The sequence below is a fragment of the Lepisma saccharinum genome, chromosome 8 (assembly GCF_977018435.1).
Source record: "Lepisma saccharinum chromosome 8, izLepSacc3.1, whole genome shotgun sequence".
NCBI lineage: Eukaryota > Metazoa > Arthropoda > Insecta > Zygentoma > Lepismatidae > Lepisma > Lepisma saccharinum.
Genome location: NC_139236.1, coordinates 34952915 through 34980635, shown reverse-complemented (window position 1 = coordinate 34980635; position 27721 = coordinate 34952915). Strand labels below are relative to the sequence as shown.

The window sequence follows — 27721 nt, the reverse complement described above, 5'->3', positions numbered from 1 at the left end:
GGCAATATCTCTTGTTATTATTGGTATTAAAACAATAATATAATGGTCCAACACTAAAGCTACACTATACTGGTTGAATTGGTTTACTATTGAAAAATATTCAGTTCTTTAGTTAACAACAACTTCAGTTGTAATCCAATTTTCTTTTCTTTTCAATTATTTTATCCTATAACCATGACATGTACAAAATACCTGAATATACACATTTCTCAACACTCTTCTGTTAGTAACACATTCACAGTTGATGAAAATTTGTATCGAATACGGCTGTTGTAGTTTCTTGCTCCTATTGAACAATATTTTTAAATGTTTACATTAAACACCTTTTCATACCTTCTAAATAAATTTATATAAAATTTGAATTTTTATGTTTGTTTTAGGTGTAAGTCATACATTCTCTCAGCATATTATTACAAGAACACTATAAAAATACATTTTCCTTTTAAAATTCATCAATATTTTCTAGTATACAAAAATTACAAATATAACACAAATAAGTACATTATCACAGTGCAGATATATTACATAATTATGAAAGGTATACACTCTTACAATGGCAGGGGAAATCTCTTGTAACAAACTATTAGTCATGGATCAAATATTACTTCTTCATATTACATTTGAGAGATAATTATGTGGCTTTATATATCCGGAGAACTTTTTCTGACAATGTTGCCAGGTACTGGTTGTCATTTGCTTTCACAGGACACACATCTATAACAGGATCAGAAGCTGGTATGGTATGCAGCTGTTGGCCAGAAGACACACTCCACAGAGCTACAGTGCTTGAGCTCTCCTGGTGGGCAGCAACCACTATGTCACCATTCACTGGCAGAAAGGATGGACGTGAAAGGAACTTCTGACTTGTACCACCAAGGAAAGTGTGGATTACATTACAAATAGGCTTATAATTGTCCTTTGCGACTGCATTGCCTGCAGCTAGCTGATAAACTACATGCCTTGCATGTGGCATTCTAGCTGTTGGTCTAGTTGATATGAGAACATGGTTTGATACAGATTCGTAACACAGTGAAGTCAATGGTCCATCCACGGGAATTGGCTCTCTGGAAAACTGTCCATCTTTAAACTCGTAACTCCAACAAGAGTCCAAACTGCCTACCAAAATTCCTCCTCTTGGCATCGCACGCCCGTGACATGGACCTACAGCAACTAGAGATATAACTGGAGTGCTGTTGCCTTCACAGGACAAGCGAAGGATCGGTTCACGGGTATTTCGAACATCAAATTGGTGCACTACACCATTCTGTGCACCAACGTACAACAAATTAGTGTCAGTAGCATCCCAACAGCAACTCCACAATGGATAATCTGTATTGTATGTTTGTACTATGGAATTGCTCGCAACGTTCAACAACTTGGCACACTTATCTAAGGATACACTTAGCAGAAGGTCGTTTCTTTGAGGATGAAAACATAGATCTCTAATAGATTTCGGATGGATGAAAACAAACTGGGTGGCCCGAAATTCCAAACCATCAACTTTCTTGATGCCAAAACCCGGAAACAAAGGGTTACTGCTACGCTGTGACACTACTATAAGATTCATCCAACTGTTGTATGCAAGAACTCTACAGCCACCTTCTCGCGATATTTCCACAGTTTTTTCCTGCACAAAACGAGATGCCTGCACGTTCTGAGACTGTGTACCGGACACTTGCTGTGAATTTGCAACACCATACCGAAAGGAAGCCTTGAGCTGATTTAACTCAGCTTGCAGCTGACTAACTTGCTGTTTATGCAAATGCTTATTTAGTCTCTCTCTTGCTAGTTCCAGCTCTATGGAATTCTTCTCTTGCCGAACTTTATCGAGTTCCATAGCAAGTCTGTCACGTTCTGTGGTGTCTATAGCTTTCAACGTCCGAACAAAGAGAGGTCTGATATCTCTCAGCTTCACCTTGGCATTGCACTGAGGACATCGCCCATGATTCCCAGTTCCCATCCATCGTTCGATGCAATTCTGTCCAAACAAGTGTCCACAGCGAAGAGAACAGAGACGATGGCTTCCACTGTTGCTCCATGGCTCCATGCAGATTGAGCAGTTCTGTCCATCTTCATCATCAGAAAGGGAATGATGGGATTCTGTGGCACCTGGAACAAAACAAGAACAGTGGTATGAACTCACTTTATGCACAGACGGACTAACGGAGACTGGACCTACATATTGAAAAAACATTAGCAGGGTTCCCATATGAACTTTAATGTATTTTCCATGGGTTTTCCAGAGTACTCGTACACATTACATTTCTATTGAGATTTATTTTTCAACAGCCACATCCATTCTCCCTCATAGCCATATCTTATTTATTATTACTGTTGTTTGCCGATACCAATTGCCAAACAATTTTCAGAATAAAATAACATCTCTGTGCATGTAACCGAGGACAAAAAGTACAAGATAAACACCTTTTCACACTCAGGGTAGATACGATTTTTTGATTATGAAATTCCCTGACTTTTCCAGGTTTTCCAGACCAGAAATGAAATTTTTCCAGACATGTTTGTCGTCATGATTTTTGCTTTTGAACCTCATGTTTTTCAATAAAATATGCGGGCATGTTAATTATTATGGATATGAATATACAGTTATTAGCTGAAAATTTACCAAGTGATTAATACAATGCTATTCAATGAAAAAATAAAAAAAAACTATTGTACTTCCCCATTTTCACTAAGTCATTACAATTAAGGTGATGTAAAAAAATCAATAAAAAAATTTGGTGTATATCAAAGCTTTACAATGTAACCTGTATACAACCTCAATTATAACAATACAAATGAGAAACAACAGAAAATTAGGTCATGTACCTTTAGAAAATATGCAATAAGTTTAATGATTATATTTTTTAATTTATTGAAAATACGTAGTAGTACATATTTCGGAAATTCAGAACGTGAATGGGGCTGGTGACCAACCATACATCTAAAAAAAAATATATACGCGGGTCATACTTTGGAATCAAATATCTCCATTATTTGAGTTTTCCACATGCTGGAAACAGTTTTATATTACGGAAAACATCGAAATCTCTCTATTAAAAGGTAACAGTTCCGAATGTTTTAAGATTTTCCTAGCAGGAAGACTAATTATCACAGAATTTTGGCAATCATTGTGACACGAAATTTGAACCTTCATTAAAATAATGAGCACAGTTTGGATTCGAAAAAAGTTATTTATGTCGAAAAGAAAACTTCAAAGTGACCTTACGCAATTATACATGCTTCCCACGGACAAGGTATTCTCCGGTTGACAAGCGACAGTAAGTATCGTAAACTACTGGGAATGAATGTAGAAATAAATCGGAACCTTAGTAGAGTGCATTCAGGGTCTTTATTTTAATTCTAAGACAACCAAACCTGACCTTCCTAACCTAACCACAAAAGCATATATTGACAAAATCTTAAGTTATTGCTAAAACTCTGCAGTATGTGTTAACAGACATACTAAATCGAAACCGAACCATGTAAAAGTTGCATTTGTAGCATGATGAAATCGTAATAAAAGAAAAGGAACTTGGGCCCATTTTCACCACTTTTCAGCATAATTTCATTCTACACGCAAAAAATACGTAAAATTACTATCGGCATCAAACCAACATTCCTAACCTAACAACGATGTGTGACCAGTGTACATTTAATTCCTCTATTTCGCACCAGTTTTTAAAAAATAAATTCGTTCTACATGCACAAAACACGTGCATATTATAATAATGACGTCACTAATACGGCATAAAATCATTAATTTCTCAGGTGTAACACAACTACTACAACGAGCAAATGAACTAGTTGATCAGGTTGCTTCTGAACGGGTAGCAAACGAAGGACTCAAATTCACAGAACGGGTTCACGGGGGAACGAAGTAGTGAGTCCCTTTGTTTTTACTTGGCATCCGCACCCATCTAGTGTAACGTCAATCACAGCCAGTTACATGAAATTCTGCTCAAGGCAGAAAGTATTACATTGTCTTTGGTTCGAGGAGTATACAGTTATTGCAGATCCAAAACCAATAAACTGTCCGAACACCAACCTGCTCCGCTTCACATATCAAGAGAGAACTGGTTCTGAACGAAAGAAAGAAAATTTCCTCACCACACACAAAGCTAAAGCAACATCAAGAAATTCTGAGGAAGGCTGGTGCGTAGGTTTCGCCTTGAGTAGCTTGTTCTCTAAGGAAAAATCTCACGGCTCTCCAAATTCCAGTCTTGAACAACTTCACAAGAACGAGTCGTAAAATGAACGGATGGTCGTAACGAATCCAAGAACCTTGATCCGAGAGTGAATAAATATAGAATCGAAATGCAAAGGAACCATAATTTTGTACGTAACAGACTAGAAGTCATAATCACGAAAGGAACAAGTTTCTGAACAGAATCTTTTGGGGGGACTGGAATCACAAGAACCGAATTCGGAAGTGGAAATTAACCGTTCGTTCATTTTGTAACTGGTTCTCCTGCAACTCCAAAATGCACGTAAATTCCAGAAAATATACAAAATTTCCAGACTTTTCCCTGACCAACCAAATTCCCTGACTTTTTCCAGTTTTCCAGTCGCATAGCAACCCTGACACTGTATTACAGTGTACAAAAAAATGTTCACGCACATCAGATACAAATCACCTACTGTAGGATTAAAAATTATAGATACTTGAATTTGAACTCCAATTAAAAGTTAACCAATAGACCTACATAGCAAAGCAGAGAAGCCCCTAAGGCTTCAAGGTAGAATGTGGGGTCATTTTCCAATGAAAATACCACTAACTGACAAGTAGGTAGCACCATCTAGATGATGTAAGGTCTGCTACGATACAGGATACCGAGGAGAATCCTGCTTTCAATGTACAGGGTGGTGCACGATATGATCCACCATTTTTTAAAAATATTTTTGTCAGACCTGAGATGAGTAATGACGTCATGTGTGCCAACAGCAGTTGCAGTAGTCATTGGAAACATCGTGCGATGAAAACTGAAGCGTAGTGCATCCACCTGTCCCCAGGGGGCTAGAGTATACAACATGGCGGACAAAGGAAGACTTACGACGAAACAGCGATCATCAACTGTGCTATTTTTCGCCGAAACAAAGAGCATTGTGGGGACTCAGAGGCTCTTTCGTCCACATTTCCAAACACGGTGGGTCCCCTCGAGTAAAACGATACACAAACTGCATGAAAAGTTTCTATAGTGGAACCATGAGCAAAACAACCTGCGCAGACCCACGAGTCCTGTGCATCGTACCCCCGCTAGTAGGGGAGGGGGAGAGTTAACCATGCTTCTTTATGGCCCGAGGTGGAGGGAAGAAGGGAAAGTTGCACGGGGACTTCTCGTGCCAAGGTTTTTTCCCTTGTGGTCGATCTATAGTGGAACGAACAGTACTGGAATCAAAGCGTGATCATCGTAAACCTGTGCGTTCGCCTGAGATTATTGAAGCCGTCCGCTTCGCTGTGCAGAAAAGTCCTGGCAAATCGACCAGAAAAGGATTCTTAAAAGTGATCTCCACATGTATCCGTACAAGATTACCATGGTGCAAAAACTCACAAATGAACAGAAATAGAATTGATTGACATTTGCTAATTGGGCCGAGGGTAACAATGCAACACTGTACGTGTAGTTTTCTGACGAGGCGCACTTCCATTTGGATGGTGTGGTTAACAAACAAAATGTACGCTTATGGGCAGCTGAGAATCCACGAGTGCTTCATGAAAAAGTTAGCCATGCACCGAAGGTTACGGTCTGGGCCGCTATCTCCAGTCACGGTCTGATCGGACCCTTTTTCTTTGAGGAGACAGTCAACGTTACTTGACCATGCTCCGAAATAGTTTTATTCCACAGCTTCTTGCCACAGCTTTACCATTCAATACACAGTGGTTTATGCAAGACGGTGCAATGCTACACACAGCACATATTGTGCTGGATTTCTTGCAGGACATTTTCAATCTTCGTGTAATTTCAAACAGATTTCCTGATCGTTTCGCTGGTGGACAATCCTGGCCCGCAAATAGCCCAGATCTCAACCCCTGTGATTATTTTCTTTGGGTTTTTTTGAAGGGCAAGATTTTCGGGAAAAAAAACCTCAAGATTTAATGGAACTGCGAAGACTTCTTGTTCAGGCTTGCAGTGAAATTACGGAACCCATGTGACGTAGGGAAATTGGAAATATTAGTGTTCGCTTGACTGAAGTTAAAAGTCAAAACGGTGGCCATATTGAGCATATATTGCAGTAGTACGTTTTTCCAAAGTGTAACCTTTGTGTAATTTATGTTTCATTGAGAGATTCTTTATAATATAGTTTTTATTCAACAACAAAATGGTGGATCATTTCGTGCGCCACCCTGTAGCAAATGCAGGGTTGCCCTACATGTGGACAAGTGTTTCATTTTGTACCATACAGAAAAAGACTATTCTTGAACATAAGTGTCTTGTGAACAGTGTTTTATGGTTTAACAGATATAACTGCACAATTCTTGAAACCCTGTGGCTGTGGACATGTGACATTTTTCCAGAAATTCCATGATAGCATGTGCATGTGCAAAAAACAAAATAATTGTATTCCTAGGTCAAAATTTCAAATTAAAAATTGTATTCCGATGGGTAAAAGCAGGCAAGTTGTCAGCTTTTTTAACATAAATTTACATACAATTTTGGACATCCAAATGAGAAAAAAAAGATCAACAATAACTGCTGCAAAATAAATGTTGCAACAATATGAATTTTCAGTAGGCAAGAACATATTCTAGTCCCTAGGTGTACTTCATTTGGAATTGTTGATCAATTAAAAGACTTTCCCTGATTTTAATTCCCTGAGATTTTCAGATTTTCCAGGTGTATGGGAAACCTTGATTAATCTATTCTACCAAGGCATTCCCTCAGCAATTAGGCTTAAGCATTCAACTGAACAGTGGCGAAGCATCCTATGAGGCCAGGAGGCCGGGCCTACCCACACCATTACTCTTTTAAAGTTGTATTTACTTATTTTGTTAAAATATATGCAATGAAATGCAAAAGTTTGGAATTTTCATTTATGATAATTACAAAAAAATTCTAACCCTGTCTAGTATACGATCTTTCTACGGATGGAGGCACATTTGCTGGGGCCTCTTCTCTTCACATTCTGTCGTACGGTCGTATATGCGGGAAGCCTAATCTTACGAGTACTGTACGTATTCTTATAACGTACTCCCGAGGCCGGCCTCGCAGTGTTACCCACTAGGACGAACAGAATGTCAGCAACACTGCATTTTCGCCAGGGTTGGAAATTTGTGGTGTACCAGCATTTTTTATAAACATTAGCCTGTGTTCGTGCAGAGATATTTCTATTTCATTGTACATTCTGCATATTTTGTACGAAACTTAGGTTTTCCCTTCCTTTCATCGACAAGAGTAAGTGAAATTGAAAATTACAGAGTACTGTAGTTCTGACTTCGTTTTCTGGTCAGAGTGCTGATGGTCTTGTCGATTCACCCAACACCGTAGCGTAAACAGAATGTCCAAACAACTTATGTTTGTAAAATAAGTTTTCATACCAAATTACGTAAATTAAAATGATAGTTACGCCTTATATTTAAAAAGTAGTTTTACTTTCACTGGGAATAGAATAATTTATTTTTATCGTGAACGGGGATTCCCTCGCTTGTTTGTTCCCTCTCTGTGAAAACTTGCCTCCTGCTGAGGACGCTAGAAGGGAGTGTGACTCGGAGCGCGAGGTTCGTGGCGGTAGAGTTTTGTTTGTGATTCGTGACATGTTCAGCGATCAGATTTATGCAAAGAAGTGCTGGACTAAAATGCAAGAACAATTGAGTTCTTAATTGAGTGAAGATGTAATCATAAGAATAACTTATAAAATGTTTTCAACTCTATTTTCCTTTGCAAGTAGCAGTGGCAAGTGACAGCATTTTTTTTAAAAAATTGAAAGTTGTTGAAACGTTATTTAATGCGTTAACACTGTCGTCAAATAGATATTACAAGCAGACATTTTTTTATGCGGCCGATACAAGCGAAGAGGTAGGCAGTTTCGTTTACCCTGGAGGGATAACAAGAGAAGAGGGCGGTCAATGAGAGTACAATGCAAGGGAAGTCTTTTTTTGTGTTTAGGACAAAGAGTGTTGTGGGGTTATCGCGGGGTCTGTTTCAGGTCTGGCAGAACAGGCCAGTGTTGTCACTTTGCATTGGCAGAAAAGAGCTAAATTGCACCTAAAAATTGGGATTCTATTCTCTCAAGCAACTACATTTATTATAACCTGTTTATATGTTACATAGTAACCTTTCGTGTTGCCATCATAGAAGGGTCCCAAACAAGGATCCTATGTTCTATTAGTGGTCCTCCTAACACATTACGAAGCCAGGTGACCTAATTGTGGTCATGTCAATGTTTCCTGATCCTCTTGATTTCATTCTCCATATATTCTCATCGTCACGATTAACATAGAGCAGAACAACTGAGACGAAAATATCCAAAATTAAAATTATGTTTACTTGCTCATACAGGTGTCAGAAATCCATTTATCTAGAAAGCCAAGACTTGAATTAATTACAACCATTCCTTTAGTTAGACAACAGATAACAATGGTATTTTCCTTGGTGCGAGGAAGTATTGCTAAAAAAAACTAAGTTGTCAACAGTAGAACGTACCAAACTGACAGTCGCTGAAAGTGCGGAATTCTGTCATCTGCTCACGGCACAAACGTCATACTGACCCGAAAATTATGGGGTTCTTCTAGCCCTTTTCACCTCATTGCAAAATAAATAAATAAATTTAGAAAAAAGTTATGAAGAATTGACAACAGGACTCGAGCACTATTCGTTGGATTTCCGCCATGTCTCATGATTGGTAGTTCTTTCTGGAGGTGCGTGCATAAATCAGGGGTTGAAAAAAAAAAAGAAAAAAAGAAAGGAAAACGAAATTAACAAAAATCTAGATCGATGGCCTCTGGTGGGTGGGAGGAGAACGCCTAAGACATAATTATTGTACTGATGGACGGTAACAACACTTTTGAAAATATGGTCGGTAACAACACTTTTGAAAATGTCACGCCACTGGCAAGTAAAGAAGCACCTGGAGAGACATTGAACCACTCTCCATGACATAGCCCTCCCTCCCCTTTTTTTTACAGATTTAAGCAAGTAATGGATATTATCGCACTTTTGTGCCTACCCTGCTAGCAACTCTATGCTTCGCCACTGCAACTGAAAACAATTTAAACTTAAAAATGAACTAAACTCTAGCCCAGCAGACCTTTAAGGACAAAGACCTGCAAAGAGGGTTTTTATTGTATGATCCCTGGTCAGTTCATACCTGCTGTTATCAGTCCTCATGATGCTAGGTCAACAATTAAATTTTGTAGCTCCCACTAGATATCAATCCTAGGACCACTTTCACAAAAGGTGAGAGTAGTAGTCATTCAGTTTATTAAGAGCTCAATATGTACACAGTCATCCTGCATCACCCTCTGGAATATAAATACATGGACAAAACTTAAAAAGTCTGTAGTTAATCTAAAAACATAAGCTGTATATGTAACATGTGCATGGCTGCTGATACACACATGGTTTTAGGAGGAGTTAAACCCAGCAAATTCAGTCTGCAGGTATGATATTGTTTGCATTGCCTATTGTGGCTTTCAGTATAATATCTGAAATAAAAATAAATGCCAGTGACGATGGTGAATGTGTGTTGCATGGGTGCATGAATACAGGATAGAAAATGACCACCTCTTTGCAGTCTGAATAAAGCCTGAACAGTCTAAATGGTACTAAGTAATCTTGTATTGTGAAATTCAGTGTTGTGAAAGTCTGTTGGTGTAGTGTGGGCAATACCCTGTACATTGATGAGGGAAACTGAGCAAACGTTAGAACATCGCCTCTTCACACAGTACACTGACCCAATCGTGCAACAAATACCTAGCATACCGCTGGCCTAGCACTAACATTCCTCCGTCGCTACTGGGTTCGGCCGCCTGATAGAGGTAATCAACCCGGTGGTAGAGGAATGAAAACCTGCAGGGTCAACACATTATCAGAGGGAATAAAACGTCGCCTTTGGGATGAAAATAAGACAGTTATCGTAGACCACAGAAACTGTCGGGATGAGCACGGTAAGCACCGCGAGCAAGTTGAATCACAGAGGACACCCGAGGCGAGACTAGACTGCGACACCGGCAATGGCCTATGGGTAGCCAGCGGCGATTGGGCCAGGTAACTGTGGAGAGAGCTCTGTCTTCTTCATCTTCCCTCTTCTCGGCCAGGCGGGCCAACGAGTTAAACTTAACCTCTCGCTTTTCTTCGAGCTACATCCTTCTCTCTCCAGCGATCCCCATCACTAAATGGAGTCACACTTCAATATACACTTTTATACCTAATCTGAATGACTTAAAATACTAGTTTTCAGGTATTGGTGTCAGTGGGATTCTGCAGAATTACTGGCAATGGTATCGGTGCTAATGTACTTAATAACACACCAACAAATTGAAAAATCAATTCACACACAAGACTTTGCAGAGCATAGAATTTCAGTTACCTTTGTTATTGTTTTCTGCAGAAATTTGTACTTGAACTGCACTGCTAGTGCTTGCAACATGTGCTGGTTGCTGAGGAATTGATTCTGCATTCTGAAAGAAAATCAAAATGCAATTCAATATGCTAGACTCCAATCCATATTGGTAAGCTACCTAAACACAGATATATTTGATTACAGCATAGCTTGCCTTGTGCCATTATTACGAGGGTCATTCGGAAAGTAACCGTAGTTGTGGCGTGACGCAAGTAGTAGTGGGCAGAGTGCAACTGATGTTACGTCACGCAATCTGTGATTCAGTAAGCTTCCAGCTGTGCTAGTGAGAGCATCGTAGTGCTGCGCGTGTGCTGGTTATAACGTCACAAAGTGTGTGCTGCCATCGAAAATCACGCCAAATGCGAGATACGCGGAGTGATAAGATTGCTTTGGGTAAAAATTCATGGAACGTGGTACAACAATCACTTCTGAAATTTACTCTAACACTGCAGAAACTGAGATGAGCCATCCAGAAGAAACGTCATGGTCAGCTGACATGACATCTGGGGTTGTGTTCGTGCATGACAATGCTCGCTTTCACACTGCTTGGCGAATACAAGACCTTTTGCGCCAATTCAAATGGAATGTTTTTGATCATCCACCATACATCCCGGACTTGGCCCCTTCTGATTTTCATCTGTTCACTCACATGAAGAAGTGGCTTGGGGCACAGCACTTTGCTGATGATGAGGATCTTCAAAATGCTGTGACAAGTTGGCCAGGCAGCCGAGTATTATGCAGAAGGGATTGGTAAGTTAGTGAAATGCTATGACAAGTGCTTGAATTTACATGCCGACTAAGTTGAAAAATAGAGGGTCTTTTATTTATAACCAAATGGCAGTTACTTTCCGAATGAGCCTCGTATAATAAATAAATTGTATTTTTCACTTTTCGGACATCTTAAATGTTGTGTTTCAAACCAAATGTGAGTCAGAAAACATTAATAAAAACAAATGTAAAAAAATACTTATATCATTTGTTATAAAATGTATTCTTGTATTTTATTTTATGGCTTGTAGTTGGATAATTGCAAGTGTAGGATTAAAACATTTATGTTTAAATACATATTGTCATCAGGACAATGGTGGTCCAGACAGTATGGCATGTGGCTGCCATGCAGGAGACCAGAATTCAATTAACAGGATAGATGAAATGCAAGGTAGTAAATTACTCTGGATTCAGAAAATATGCTTAAAATAAATGTTGGAGACAACGCTTCAAATTGTTCTTTTAGCAGTAATCAAAAGTTTATAGTAATTTTCTCACCAAGCATCATGACAAAAAGAAAATTATTTTCTTATTGACTATTCCTGCCCACAGTAATTTAAATTAAGCACAAGTTATTTATACACTACTAACTGTACCAACATAAGCATGTTTTCTTACAAAATAATTTTAGATTCAATGTCATTATTAGAGTGAGATAAATTAATTCATGTTTTAAAAAGATTGATTTTCTCATCTCATATTTTGCAACAGAACAAATCTTTGTTGCAGGATTTTGCATACCTTGCAGAAAAATATAGGCTCCAGAAAATGTTGTCTGTCCATAAATTCTAAATGTTGTGTTTGAAAGATTATTTTGCACTTGATTTAGCATCATTTTGTGACAAAATAAGGTAGGAAAATATACCTCACACCTTAACTAAAAAAAAGAAAAAGTACATTACAATGTGTGAAGTCACATTTTGAGGATCTCTAGTTAAAGAATTTAAAATGAAGGAAAGTGTAATATCGTGGAAAGAATACTAACATTTTGTTGCATTAGGAATGGAAAAATTAAGTGTAAATGTGGAAAAATAAAATATTTAAGAAAGTATAAGTCCAATTCTACTATATACCACCTACCAACATAACGTAGACAACGCAGTTGAAATAAATTATATTAACACCAATATTAAGAACTACTATTACTGAACACATTTGTGTAAGCAATGGATGGACAATGCATCATGCCACATTATAGCATTCCATCAAGCTTTCTACAAAACTTGAAGCCCCCGTTCACTTCCTTTCAACTGAAATATTGGGTCCCTAACAATGATCTAACCTATGAGAATGTACACTAAGAACAAGAGCACATTCACCATAAAGATATGTAGCAATACTTCAAAATGCAACACAAGACTAAAAAATGGGCACAACAATATTTATAAGAAAGCATACAAAATTGGCCTTGTACATTTTTTAAAACCTTCCTTGACAACTTCACACATGTAATAAAATTTGTGATACTATAGTGTGTGACATGACAATCAAAGTGCCTTCCTGCACGATGGGTGGATCTTGAACAATGACAGTGACTTGTTGCTCGTTAACTTCGATGCGTTGGTCTACTCCTGAAGATGTATGCTACAAAATAACATTTTCTTTCTGCTTTTAGTGCTTATCTCGCCCCGCCGGGCAAACAGTCTCTCTCGATCGCCCGCTACGAACGGCACGCACCAGTTTTTGCGCATTACATCTATTGCTCGTCGGCAAGGGACCGTACTCAACCACGCTGCCTGTGGAGGAGAAGTCTGCCACGCGAACCACATGTACGAAAAGGGCTGGCCAATGAGCACAAGGATCCCGATGGAAGAGTGGCTTTGTGTCTTTACATCGGCTGAACATTAGTGGTGAGGTACGTAAGAAAACTCTTGACTGTGATATTGGAACTCATTAACTTCTCGTCGCCGTTCATTATAAAAATTATTTGCGACGTCATTGTTTTCACGTGACTTAAATAGTAACGACGAGAAACCAATAGCTTCTCCCAAACATTTTTTTTTGCCCCCTTTTTTCCTCGTGTCGAACAGTTTAATTGTGCCAAAAATAAATAGATACATATATTTTTGTGTGTGCGTCGTAAAGGGGCAAAGGAAGGAGAAACGTGCATAAAACATGAGCGAACTTAATTGAAATTACCTTTTTGCATAAAATTGTTCTCTTGAACCGTCTTTTGTGCGGCCAGTTACTTAACGAATAGGCGTACCACAATATGGCAGATGTATGAGCTGTGTGTTCGACCTTGCAGTGCAACTCGATGTTCTTGTTTATTCAAGATTGGGCTTAGTGGCATTAAATGGACATTATTTGAACCTAAGAAAACGGCATAGAAAACTAAAATCCCCCACCTTTTTCCTAGTTTGGTTGAATCGCAAATTGCTATTAATCCTATTCTTGTCACGGTAGCACTAACGATGCTAAAGGGATCAGAACAAAACAAATAACAGCGGGGTTAAGTCTAATATAAAATAAAGTAAAAAGGAGTCATTGATTAAGTAAAAGAAAAGGGATCTACGGAACGTTCAATGCACCCTTGAAAGAGAGAACGGTGCATACGTTAATTATTCCTTTGGTGTATTAGCGAGTACCGGATTAGTTTGTTGTTAAGCAAGCACGCCTGTTGGTAATTATGTTTAATTTGTTGGTGCAGAATTAAAGTTTAATGTAGAAAGGGCATAACACAAAGAAAGATAAAGTAGAGAAGTATTCTGTATGCAAATATGCTCCTATTTTCATCATCTGTCCACTACTGTACTTGTAATTACTGAGCACAACCAGTATAAAATTTACTGTTATCCAATAGCATTGCCCCCACTGTGCAGCAATAACACTACTTAAATTGTATTATTATTATTATTTCTACTATACTTGTAGCCACATGGATACTGTGCAAAGATTAACTCTTTAACAGCAAGCTGGGAACACCACCTGTCCTCGTGAGGTACTTACATTAATTCTCAACTAGGGCATGATTTTCCAAGTAGGTGAAAATTTTAAGTTGCAACACTGCAAATATACATGCTTGTATTGATAAATGGGACTTTAAAGTGTGATTTGATTGTTGCCACGGTTATATCAGTGAAAAGAAATTGGGGAAAGTTCCCTTGAAGTTAAAACAGCCTTGGTGTCCATGCTTGTGCCACAGAAAACAGCCTTTGATCAGAGTGAAACATATGCATTTAAGAATTTGTATCCTAACTACAGAGTACAGAATAAGATATGGTATGCGACAGTGACTCGTTTGTTGTTCTCTGAAGGAAGCAAAATTTTTGAACATTTTGTAAAAAAAATCATGTTTTGTACATATTTCGTATCCTGAAGTTGTTCACGGTTAACCCTCCATTGGTATACATGTGAGCATGGTGCTCACCCTGGCATATAATTGTAAGTTTTTCAGGCCCAGATGATGATATCACTTTCTGGTCTTGTGTAGCTGTCATTTGGAATGTCTATGACCAGATGATGCCAGTTATAGGTTGTGGCATTGTTCTCTGTCTGCGCAGACATGTCATTTTGATGACAGTCCGTGTTTTGCAACGTATACCAACCGCATAACCATTTTTTTCACGCATATATTATTTCTGTGTGTTGTATCACTGTTTTCAGTTTTTATTCTTCGGTAATTATTTTATTTGACTTCATTCACTTATTACTGTCATTATTTCTGGCTAAATGAACTTTGAAACCTGATTCTCATTACGAATGAACAACTGCAGTTCCGAGCATTGCTTGCTGAACCGAGTGATGACAAAAAGAGTAGACCTGGGCAGGGTGTTTGATTCTCAGAGCACAGATGATAATGTTGTTGAGGAGTTATTGAAAAGCAAAAATGATAGCACCATGGATCAAACTCCTTGTGAAGATGAGCCTATTTTTAAGTGTTCCTTTCCCTCGATATATTGAGCTGGATGAAACTACGAAGTAGAATGTACCTAGGTACATATCTTTCCTCATCACGCAATAAATTATTGCATATATTACTAATGTTGTGCAAATTAGTTAACATCAAAAGTAAATTCCAAAAATTGTTGTGTTTTCTGTGATAAATTGTCTCTAACATTAGGTAATCAGTAATATTGCAATACAAGAATATCATTTTCTTATTATATAAACTATACTGCTGGACAAAAAAAACCGGACACCTTAATATTTGACATCTGAATTGCAATGACAGCTCACAGGTATATTACAGAATGTTTGGCAGATCATGTAGTACCATATGCACCATTCATAGACTCGGACTTTGTTTATGCATTCGTACTTAATTCAGTTTCTGCAACATTTAGTTAGCCATCGAATCAGAGCTTTTATCAACCCATTGCGTTATCACAAAAAATGCAAGTGTCCGGTTTATTTTGTCCAGCAGTGTATTTTTAATGTGATAAATATAAAACGATATTCGAAAAATGCCAAAAAGAACTGGAATTTATATGTGAGTGCCATGCTCATAGGTATATCTTCAGTAAACAAAGTACCTGGAATTTGGTTGGTAAAAGTCCCATATTGGAGGTATCGAGAATTCATTTTGTTTGTAGGATGGCAGCACTTTACTGCATGACCACGCAGAAGGGTAGAGTAATCTATCCATCAGTTTGTGCACAGCAGCTGTTTACGTTAGTTGTGTTTACGAGTGTCCTGTGATTTGCAGAATGGAGACAAATATCAAGCAAAGAATTTGTTTGAAATTTTGTGATGCCAATTGTAGTGTGCTGAATCGTTGAAAATGCTACAAAAGGCCTTTGGTGATTCGTGTCTGTCGAAAACCCAAGCATATCCATGGTACAAGGCTTTCACAAAAGGCAGAGAAGTTGTTGCTGATTTGCCCCGTTCTGGCCGACCTTCCACGTCGAGCACTGGTGAAAACGTCGGAAATATCAGGACAATGGTGCTTGAAATCCAGCGTGTGAGTGTAAGAGAGGTGGCTCGTGAGCTTGGCATATCACACATGTCCGTTCACAACATTTTGACTGATGTGTTAGGCATGAAACGCATCGCAGCACGACTTGTTCCGAAGGAGCTGAATTTCATGCAAAAAGCACATCGCGGGTATGTTGCTGAAAACATGATTTTGCGAGCCTCTAGTGACTCAACCTTCATGAAACGCATCATAACTGGTGATGAGACATGGGCGTATGAGTATGACATGCAAACAGGTCAACAATCTTCGGAATAGCACTTCGAAAATGAACCAAAACCCAAAAAACCATTTAAAGTCGCTCACAAATTAAGGTCATGCTCATTGTTTTCTTTGATTATCGTGGTGTTGTGCACTCAGAATTCCTTCCAGCAGGACAAACTGTGAATAAAGAGTTTTATGTGACTGTTATGAGGCGTCTGCATGAGTATGTTCGCCGGAAAAGACGAGAGTTATTATGCAATTCTTTGATTTTGCACCACGATAATGCATCGTCGCACACGTCGACTCTTGCTCACGAGTTTTTGGCCAAAAACTCATCATGTCCTTTCCCAAGCCCCATATTCTTCAGATATGGGTCCGTGCGATTTTTTTCTTTCCGCGACTCAAGTTATCACTTCTGGAAAGGCGTTTTGAATCAATTGAATCCATTAAAGGAAATTTGCAGAAGGAACTCAGGGCGATACCGTCCTCTGCATTTGAAAAGTGTTTTTAAGACTGGGTTAAGCGTTGGCATGTGTGTCATACGTGATGAAGCACATATTTTGTGTTTTGTTCACAAATTCCTGGTACTTTTTGTACATAGTAGTACGAACTGCGATACTCTGAAACACGTATACCAACGGAGAGTGAGTGAGTGAGTGAGTGAGTGAGAGAGAGTGTGAGAGAGAGAGAGAGAGTGTGAGAGAGAGAGAGAGAGTGTGTGTGAGAGAGAGAGAGAGAGAGAGAGAGAGAGAGAGAGAGAGAGAGAGAGAGAGAGAGAGAGAGAGAGAGAGAGAGAGAGAGAGAGAGAGAGAGAGAGACACACACACGTAAAATCAAAGATTGGTTACAAGGGGAATTTATGAACAAAATACACATTTTGAACATTCTAGTGAATACTATTCACTGAATAGTATTCTTATATTGATAAGGAATAAGAATCTAACAACTACTTACATAATTATCATAAGATGCAGATTGGCCGCCATGTCCTTCTCTATTTTGATTATCGACAGGTTCGTCTATGTCTGTGGCATCAGAATCTGCAAAAATACCGAACAGTAGTTTACAGACATCTCTGAAATGGTTCATTTTCATCATATACAACCAGTTCTCAAACTTCTGAAGTGGTGACATAGCAATATGTAACACAAGAGTAGCTAGTAGAAAGGATTTGAAACTCTTATATTTTCATATTGAAACTTCACTACTGAAAAATTTGAACATAAGAACTAATTGATTTGGACACACTACTATCCTTCATGCAAAAAAGGGGGGAGAAAAACACACTTCTAGTTATGTACATGCTATTTTTTATAAGGTTTGGAACAGAAAGAAAGATACTTAGGATATATCTTCCTCCTAATGTTGATAATATTTAAAAATAATTATATATTTTTTTATTAATGCCTAATAATGCTATATAAATTTTTAAAGTACAGGGTGTACACAATGAACCTCTGGGTTTCGATACAATGTTAAAAATCAGAAAATAAAGTTTACAACAATCCAGTCTTTTGTATTTGGTGCCATATATGCTCAAGTTTGTGGGGGTTGTTTTGTTTAGTTTCCACCCAAGATACTTGGCAGTGCTCTTGTCGTTTTTGTGAAAATGGCATCTTCTCAAGAGAAAGCACATGATGTGGTATGGTTTGCGGAGTCAAAATCAATTGTTGCGGTGCAGCGTACGTTTCGGCGTGTCTTTAACAAAATGTCACCAACGGACAAGAGCATCAGATCATGGTACAGAAGTCGTCTAGAAACGGGGAGTGTGTTGAAGAAACCAGGGGGAGAAAGACACTTATCCAGATCGTTGGATCGGGAGAGGGGGCCCTATCCACTGGCCGCCACGTAGCCCGCATACTTCTTCCTCTGGGGGTATGTTAAGGATGCAGTTTACTCAACGAAGGTGCCAAACGTGAATGCTTTGCGTGACCGAATTGTTGCTGCCATTGATACCATGCCTGACAACGTGCTGCTTAGCGAAGTGGAATACCGGCTGGACATTCCTTGTGTCACTAAAGGTGCTCACATAGAAGTGTGGAAATTTTTTGTAAGAAACTTTTTGAGTTGCTCTTTGTAATAAAATTACAAAAAAATGTGCCGGTGTGTTCGTTTGAATTTCCCATCACTTCAAAACCGAGGTTCATCGTGTACATCTTCGAGCTATCCTGGTAGCAAAATTAAATTCTCTTGGGATATTCTTGGGATATTAACCATTTGAATTCAGAACACAATTCTGACCACTCCACCATGAAGATAGGTAGATATTTATTCTACTGTTCACGTTAGTTACAGCCAGTGCTGTTTATCTGATAAGCAAGGTTCAAGTACTCTTCAAATCAGAGGTGCATATACTAGGCTACTTGCAAAGCCCAGGCTCAAGAGAAGAAAAATCGATAGGAAAATGTGCAAAAAATTGTTCATTTCAATAACAAGATGATGGTGTTTCAGGAGTTTCCACGCTTATTTCTTATGAGTTGGCAATCTTGCCCACTTTCTTCAAATTTGCGAAACATAGCAAACCATGCAAAGGTTTTGAGCATGGTAGGATTCTAGCAAGGATGCTGTCAATATTTCGAACCGCTTGTTCCCAGCATGGAACCTTCCTAGGAACCAAACTATTACAGAAAAGAGGAACACTGTTGTTTTAACAGGGATATTCCTCTCTGGGTAAAGAACATCACTTCCAGACAAGCAGACAAGAGGGAGACCTCTTCAGTCAACCAGAGTAGACGAGAAGTTGGAGTTGGTTGACCAGGGATGGTTTATGCTTGTGACCACATTTAAAAATAACCTAACTGGCAAAGGCCAGCACCAGGTACTCTGTTCTGTAGTTCGAATGGAAACATGTTGGGTTCAAGACAATTCATTTTCTTAGTGAGCGGAACTTTATTTTTTCAAGAGAGGTCGCGTGTGTAGTGAACTAAAATGGATCATAATTAATGAGATATTTACTCAGATAAGCTTAAAATCATTGTTGAACAGATTGTACACATATAGAGAACTGCCTACAGCTTAAAGTGGGATCTAAATGACTATTTGCCTCTGCCGGGTATTGAACCAGGACCCATAAGTTTCAAGGCAACCACTACATCGAGGAGGTCTCGAGCTTCAAATCGTGAAGACAGGTTGACCTCAGCCACTCGAAAAGAAGTATACAAGGTAAGAAGGTATATATATATATATATATATATATATATATATATATATATATATATAAGGTAAAAGGAAACACTCACCGGACAGTAGAAAAATTCAAAATTTTCGCTAATTTCATAGCATCATCGGTGTGAGGAGAAATAGACGGAACCGGAAGTTCCGGTGAGTGTTTCCTTTTACCTTCTTTTACTTAGCCCTTTTGGCCCTCCTTGCTTTTATCCATTATATATATATATATATATATAAATCAAAGAAGGTAAAAGGAAACACTCACCGGAACTTCCGGTTCCGTCTATTTCTCCTCACACCGATGATGCTATGAAATTAGCAAAAATTTTGAATTTTTCTACTGTCCGGTGAGTGTTTCCTTTTACCTTCTTTGATTTTTACTTAGCCCTTTTGGCCCTCCTTGCTTTTATCCATTATTATCCACTTTATATATATATATATATATATTTTCTCGCATCTAGGCCTACATAAATATTTTACTCTATGGACCTCTATTATTCACAAATGAACATGAATAATACTGTCCTTCTTTTAATGATATAGTGTACATTAGGCATACTTTGTTTATGAGGTATGTATTTCAAATCACCATGTCATACCACTTCAAAATCTCAATGAACAAAAAAGAGCCCCCTTCCCACCAACAATTTTTTGTCGATTCAAACACTATATGATATGATGAGATAGCCCAGATTTTGAGCCCAGTATATGCCACTGCTTCAAATAGGTTTGTTATTGTGTGTCATCATAACTACTCAAAATATTGTGGTATGGTCATACATGATCGTGAAACCATACAGTCTCTCTCACTTAGCCCCCCCCCCCACAAAGGTGTACACACACACTCTTATATTTTGTTAAAATACAAGTGTATTAGTTTTAGTTTGACTTTCACCTATAAAAAGGTGACAGCACAGCATACCGTTGTATACAGCCAGCAAAAAAGCACTGGTTACAGCATGATCCAATTCATAAAAACGTGATTTTTTGCTTATTTACATGTTGGAACTTCTCCTGTTTTCTCTTCATCTCACAGAAATATAGCAGTTATTAAATAATGGTGGGCTTTCTTATGTTTCTGAGTTACGTCTCTAGAGCATCATTCTTACCGAAGTATGAAGAAAAATTATAACATATAGTTCCAAAATATGAATATTTAACTTCTGCTAAGTACTAACTCTGAAAAGTAAGATCAGAGCTTTTATATGAAAAGTTGAAAAATACACAAGGTCAAAACTTCAAAATGCTATATATATTGCACAAGGTAAAACAAGATTAACTGATTATGTGAATCTATCACAAAAACAAACGCCTCTTTTAAATCTAGCTTACCTTCATTTGCAACGTCACCGCTATCATCTTGCATTTCTTCATCATTATTCATCTGTAATGCGCAAACAAAATATACTAAATAAATATAATAGTGACACGAATTCATTTCTAAATATTTTTGATAACATGCTAAATAATCTGATTGATTGAATTATTATTTAAAGTCCACTTCATGCACAGAAGGACTAATCGGGACTGGACCTACAGTTCAAAGTGCGATCAAAACCACTATGTGACTTAGACTCCACGGGTTAACGGGAAGAGTGACAATTTTGCAACAGTTGTTAATTTATTTCAATATCGTCGGAATGGGCAGTGCTACTAAAAAAAAAGACTATACAAGAGATAATTTTTCTCCATGTTGCATGTGGATCCGGTTTTTAAGGTGATTATTAAGCTAGACATGATGCTTGAAAAATATGATCAGGAAGTATTTACAGAATCCCATGTATTCCTTACGGGAAATCAACTTCAAGTTACGGCTAATCAAATGGGAGATTCAACTTTCCCTACGACTAAGACATTCCTCAACATGTCCTTTTCCCGTCCATGTACTTTTCTACGTCATGGGATGTTTGATATTCCCAAGAGAACGAATAAAATAATGCTCCCATAAGCATAATGCATTTCTCCTTGCCTCCTATGGTCACCCTTAGTGTTGCCAAACATGACGCAGATAAAAGAGCTAATTTCACCTTAAATGGAGTTAAAATTGACTTTCAAGGAGCTAGATTATGGAAGGCTGGATAAAGTACCTCCTAGGGTAATTTTAGGTGTCAAGAGGGGTGGGGGTGCAGCTATTACTGTTAACTTTAAAGTGATGACAATTTTCACCGTCTAGATCTGGCCGTATCACCCATCTCAATAATCCAGTGATGTTCATATGAAATCGAAAATACATTGTGCATGACAATAACTAAATCTAACTAATCAATATAATTTTAGATTTCCAAATATTCAATTTTATCAAATCCATGTTCAGGTATATAACAATGTAAATTCACTATACTTTGAAAAATAGCAAAAAAATCTGCACCAAAACAATAATTCCTTCACTTTTCCTTGATCTACCTCTTGATTCCTTGACTGGTAGACACCCTGCTACAGCAGAATGAAGGATCAGTACAGAGACAATTGTTGAAGTCAGGGAAGTGTGTACTAAATTAACGGATTCTTTGGTCGATCTGCAGATTCACTGCCTCAGTTGCCTCCTCGCACTCAGGTGTTCATCACTGACATTTTGTCTTCCATCTTTAAAGCTTTCCACCCATTCACAATAAACAATTGTCTCCGTACTGAACCCTCATTCTTCTGTAGATTTCAGAAGGTTTCACTCCCTCTGACCACAAAAAAACCTTGCTCTTCTATGATGCAAGTCAACGGTGGAGTGGCTATGTTGTATGAGCTACTGTGCAGGTGAATACTGCCCGATCGTCATGACACCTTTATGGTGTGTTGCTAAGGAAATATTTTGGGCACCGAATTACAAATTTTCGTTGTGCATAAATCTCCATGAAGTTTAGAAAAAAACATTCATGTAATTTAATTTCCCCTCGTATATATTATAAAAATGGGAGTCAATATTAATCAAACAGGACTATTTTTGGTATGACTAAAGATGACCGGACCCCTCTCCGATTTTCTTCATAGTTGGCATACTTACTAATTCAGGCCTGCTAATGACGAATCTGAAGTTAAAATTTGTCGGAAACGTCTAGAAATTGCAAAATAATTGCGAACCATTGATGCTAGCCCCACAAACTACTGACGTGTGGTTAGGTTAGGCAAACATAATTAAAATTTGGTGTCGTGGTAGTATCAGGATCTAGAAATTGCAAAATAATTGCGAACCATTCCCGTTAGTCCCACGAACCATTGACGTGTGGTTAGGTTAGGCAAACAGAAATTTGCAGAACAAATCACAGATTTATGTCAATCGTCATTGAAGCCACAACACACAAATCTTTTAGCAGAGAAGAATGTCTAGTACTTCACAATATTAACACAACCCTCAATGGAGTGTGTCCAAACTATGTCTAGTAATTGGAAACAGCAACAGGCAAGAAAATATGTCGCGAGACTATCCAGCAAGTTTGGATAATTATGGATTCCATGGCAGAATAGCTAAAAAAAAAGGGCCACTCATGAGTAGAGGCCTGCATAATCTGCCTTTTACCTACCCACTGCCCGCTTGCCCGCGAGGACAGGTATACCTGCTCGCCTGCCCACGGCAACGAGTCGACTTGCTTCTTTACCCGGGTTCTTGGTCTTCAAGGCGCTCTGCACTTACAAGGTAACTAGGCATTCAACAAGACCCAGGCACCTGCAAAACCTGCTGGAAGGAAACAGCCCTCTGGCAGCGTGTCGCTCCAGGTGTTTCATCAACACGTGGACGGCTGCAGCCAGTGTTGCCTACTTACGTAGCTACTAAATCCTACGAAATCCTAGGAGGAGCTCTCTCCTCCAAGGAGAATTTATATACTTAGCGATTTCAGTTCAGCGTAAGCAGTTTTTATCTTATTGCCAGGAAATGCACGCAATATTACAGCTTCATTTATCTAAATGAATGATTGAGCAAACAAAAATCTCCTCAATGAAAACTAATTGTTTTTCATTGCATGGTGCCTTAACCAGGCACGCAGTGGCGCAACCAGAGGGGGCAGGGTGCATTGCTCACAACCTTGGATGGAAATTAAGTCTAGCGGAGGTGTCAGGGTGGGGGTCAAACATTAAAGTACAAGAAAAAACAGGCTAGCAGAATTTAAGAGTAGCAGGGCTAAAGGGTACTCAAGATGGAATTAATTTTCATATTTTTCTTGCATTTTCATTCCAGATGGCCAAGGGCACCCCTTGATTTCTAATTTTACGAAAGTACAAATATATTATAAAATATTATAGTCTCATCAAGTTCAATGCCGTAGCAAAGGGGTAGCGGGAGTCGGCCCTGAGCGCCGAACGATCTAAGTGAGAAAAGTTTTAAAACAGAGAATGCTATGGCGGCCCGTGATATTATTTGCTATTAATGTTGGTTTGTTACGAGTTGGATTAATTGATTATGTAATACGTCCCTCCATGTGAAAAGAAAATATTGTAGATGAGAACCGACTTCTACCCCCTTTTTGCGTGATTTATGAGGATAATAATGCCTTTCATGCTACTTTATTACTATTATTGTGATTGTTGTTGTTGGCACGGTTATCCAAGTACTTGAACCCCCCCCCCCCAAATGAGGGTAACGGCAATGCCCCTGGCTGGCTACGGCCCTGGTGTTCGCAGTAGAACAGTGTGTTGTTCGACTCGCGACCGACCTCAGCGTCGAATGTCACATGTTTCAGTCCTGCCCTATATCACTATATATACGTATATTGGTTGTTTACGACATATACTTATGGACCCTGTGACACGGAAAACCTATTTCAATGTGTGTGTGTGGGGGGGGGGGGGGTAGCAACATTCGTAAATCTCATTTCATTGGTGATGTGGCTTACGAAGCTTTGAGTTCACTTTTTTAAGTAGTGAAAATCTATTGCAGTTGGCAACACCGCAGAACGGTGTGGGCCCGGTGCACTTTCTACTCGAAGCAACTACGTCATGCAGAGGGAGGGGTCTGCAGTTGATGGAAAGAACAAACTGAGACCTACTAGGTATCGTAAGACTGTGGGTACCCGGTGGGTCTACAATGCCTGCCAGGAACGATCTGGGCAGGTGGGCATACAAGCTGCTCAAGCGAGGGTGTTGCACAGGTTGCATGGCATTTCAGGAGCGATGTCTCGCGAACGGGTCTGCTCCAGGTCTTGTGCAGGCCTCTGCTCATGAGTACAAAAAGAAAAGAAAAATATCGACAGAGTCAATTTGCTAAAGAGCATTTGCATGAGAATCAGGAGTGATCTGGTCTGATGAAACCAGTGGGAGGAAGACAAATACGCAGACAATGTTGCCAATACAATAGCCATAATAAATCATGGTGGAGATTCCATTATGACCTTGGGCTGTATGTTGATTAAAGTAGTTGAGGAAAATGCAAGTAATCAATGGAATCATGGACTAGGATGTCCATAATAATATCCTGAAAAAAACATGAAACAAAGTGTCAGCAAATAGGGTGGACACTTGTGTTCACATTCCAACAGGATAATGACTGCAAACAAACTGCTCTACAAGAAAGTTACTGATTGATTTGGAATGTACCAAAGCAGTTGAAAATACAAGTTCAAAATTCAGCGTGTCTATCAGCACGAGTGCATGTCAAAAGAAGATCTGAAGAGGGGCGTAGATTTAGAATCGGAGGGAAATAACCCAGAGATCTTGGTCGCTTCTATGCACAGGAGATACCAGGCAGTTATTATAAGGCCAAGGCAGTGGTGTGCCCACGGAGGGGTTGATGAGGGTTATACCCCCCCTTTCACCCAGTATTCCTAAAAAAAAGAACGTCAAAGGTAGGAAAATATAACAAAATGAGGGCTGACTACCAAGAAAAAGTATGCATAACCCCCTCTTTCGAAAATCCTGGGCACGCCACTGGGCCAAGGGTTATATATCGGGCTATTAAACTGTCTAATTTTGTAACAATTGTTATGTTCATTTTTCTGTTTCCATTGCAAGAAAATGAGGCATGAATTTACAATACCGGAAGTTTCTTCAATTGCTTTCACATTAGACATACTCACTAATTCTGGCCTCGTAATCACGAATCTGCAGTTAAAATTTGGCAGTCACATCTAGAAATTGCTAAATAACATGAAGATATTACCACTATGATTGTCCATACACTAATATGGTGACCATGTTTGATATGTTGCTCAAGTGTTATGCAATAAGACAGAAAACATGTTTGCCTTACGAACCATTCACGGTAAGCTTAGGTTAGTTTAGGTTAAACAAGCACAGTTAAAATTCAGGGTCATCATAAACATAGTTTTGGAATGCTAATCATTGCAAGAAATAGTTGTTTCCTTCATAAATCAATGGTGTTTACTACGTTCACGGACCCACTTCTTTCGCAATTTGAAATCAAGATTCGTGATTACAAGGCCAAAATTAGTGACTATGCGAATTTTGTTTTATTTTGGGTAACAGTTTGATATAGGGAAAACACATTTCTTCAAATTTATAGCAGAAACTACTTACGGAAATATGTTCCTGTGGCATTTTCAAAGTTTGTGGAGGTATTTTCTTTCATCGTTGAATCTATTGGACCAGGAATTCATGTATTTTCGAAGAGAAATATATCTCCGACGCACAATTGCCATTCTTCCTCTACATGGACCGGATGTTCCGTACATTTGATGACGTAACCCCTGTCAGTGTTTCCAACTACACAGTTGTTTTGCAAGAAGCTGTATCGCATTGTTTTACGAACCAAATTTGGTAACACTTTACTATACCGGAGACGGATTTCTTCAAATTTACAGGAGAAAGTACTTACGCAAATCATTTTCTGTAGCGTTGTTGATGTTCGGGAATGTAGTTTTGATCCATTTAATGCGAACGCGTGTGGTTTTCTATGAAAATCTTTCTCCGACACGCTATTGCTGTTGCCGCCATTTGCTTTCTGCACGAGAGCACAATAAGCTCTCATATTGTCAGTATATGCTAAACTGAACGAAAGGAGTGCTAATGGAACCTAACCTAGTAGGCATACCTCGTCCCCGTGATGGTTCATGGGGCTATCGTGAATTTTTGGGCTAACATCAATGGTTTTGGGGGCTGCCCATGGATGGTTTGTGGGAAATAAGGCACCACAGTAAGTACTCGTTAACGTAAGAAATAGACATTATTTTCGTTAGAAATTCATTATTTCACCTAAAGAAACGTTCCGCAATGCAGCATAGTACGTTAGCAATGTAAAAAATTGCGAAATAAATCATTGATAGGTGTCTCCGATATAGTAAAGTAGTACCCAAAATTTTAACTATGCTTGCCTAACCTAACCTTGCCGGAAATGGTTCGTGGGGCTACCCCTCAATGGCTTGCAGGGCTATTCAGGTATTTTTCGGTTACGAAGGTTGGAAACACTGCATACCCACTGTTGATCCACGACGCGTCAAGCTGTGCCCGCCATATTGTGCCTTAAGGAAGCCAAAAAAGGAAGAACAAAAAATACTCTTAATGTGACAAATTGAAATTATTTTCGTGAGAAAAGCAAAATCCCACCTTAAAGAATGTTTGGCAATGCATAATAGGGAACTACCAATGTCAAACAAGACGAAATGAACAAGTGAAAGGTGTTTTCCCCATACCAAACTGGTATCTTCTTTTTATCATCATTAAAAAGGTTTGTGGGGGAACAACCGGTTGTGAATAAATCACCACGCGTGTTACTACATGTAGCCAAATACATCTAAGGCTTATTGTAATTTCTTTGTTTCTTTTACTTCTCAGAATTCACCTGTACGAGTAACATCTATGTATACGTAATACTAGTTTCAAGTATTCTCAAAACATTCCTTAACCTTGTATGAAACTGCATAATTCTAGACATGGAAATAACAGTATAATCTATGTTTTTCCTCACCGTGATTATTACTACCTCATTGGTAATTATGAAATTAATTGATAAAATTTCATTCACAAAATACGTCACATATGATATTTATTCTTTCTACTTGTTCCACAGATAATTCGCAGTGTTGCCACTATTCAATTCAAGCTGTTCGTCGTTTTTCCTAAAAGGAGTGGAGGTCAGTAGGGGTGTGTGGAACAGAATTTTTTTGGTCGGGACGGAAAATTTTTTAATCCCTTTCCCGACAAAGTCAGGAAATGTTCGAAATTTCTCAA

General features: G+C 38.7%; 1 protein-coding gene across 1 annotated transcript; it reads right to left on the bottom strand.

The window, feature by feature from the left end:
- Positions 1 to 27600, bottom strand: LOC145990931 (E3 ubiquitin-protein ligase rfwd3.S-like). Its single transcript, XM_083126471.1, has 5 exons — positions 27459 to 27600; positions 20945 to 20996; positions 17399 to 17484; positions 10525 to 10615; positions 1 to 2109 (listed from the first exon to the last, which is right to left on the bottom strand). Exons 2-5 carry the CDS (start codon positions 20994 to 20996, stop codon positions 632 to 634), a joined length of 1707 nt encoding a protein of 568 aa, XP_082982597.1. The 5' UTR covers positions 27459 to 27600; the 3' UTR covers positions 1 to 631.
- Between the last annotated feature and the right edge of the window lie 121 nt (positions 27601 to 27721).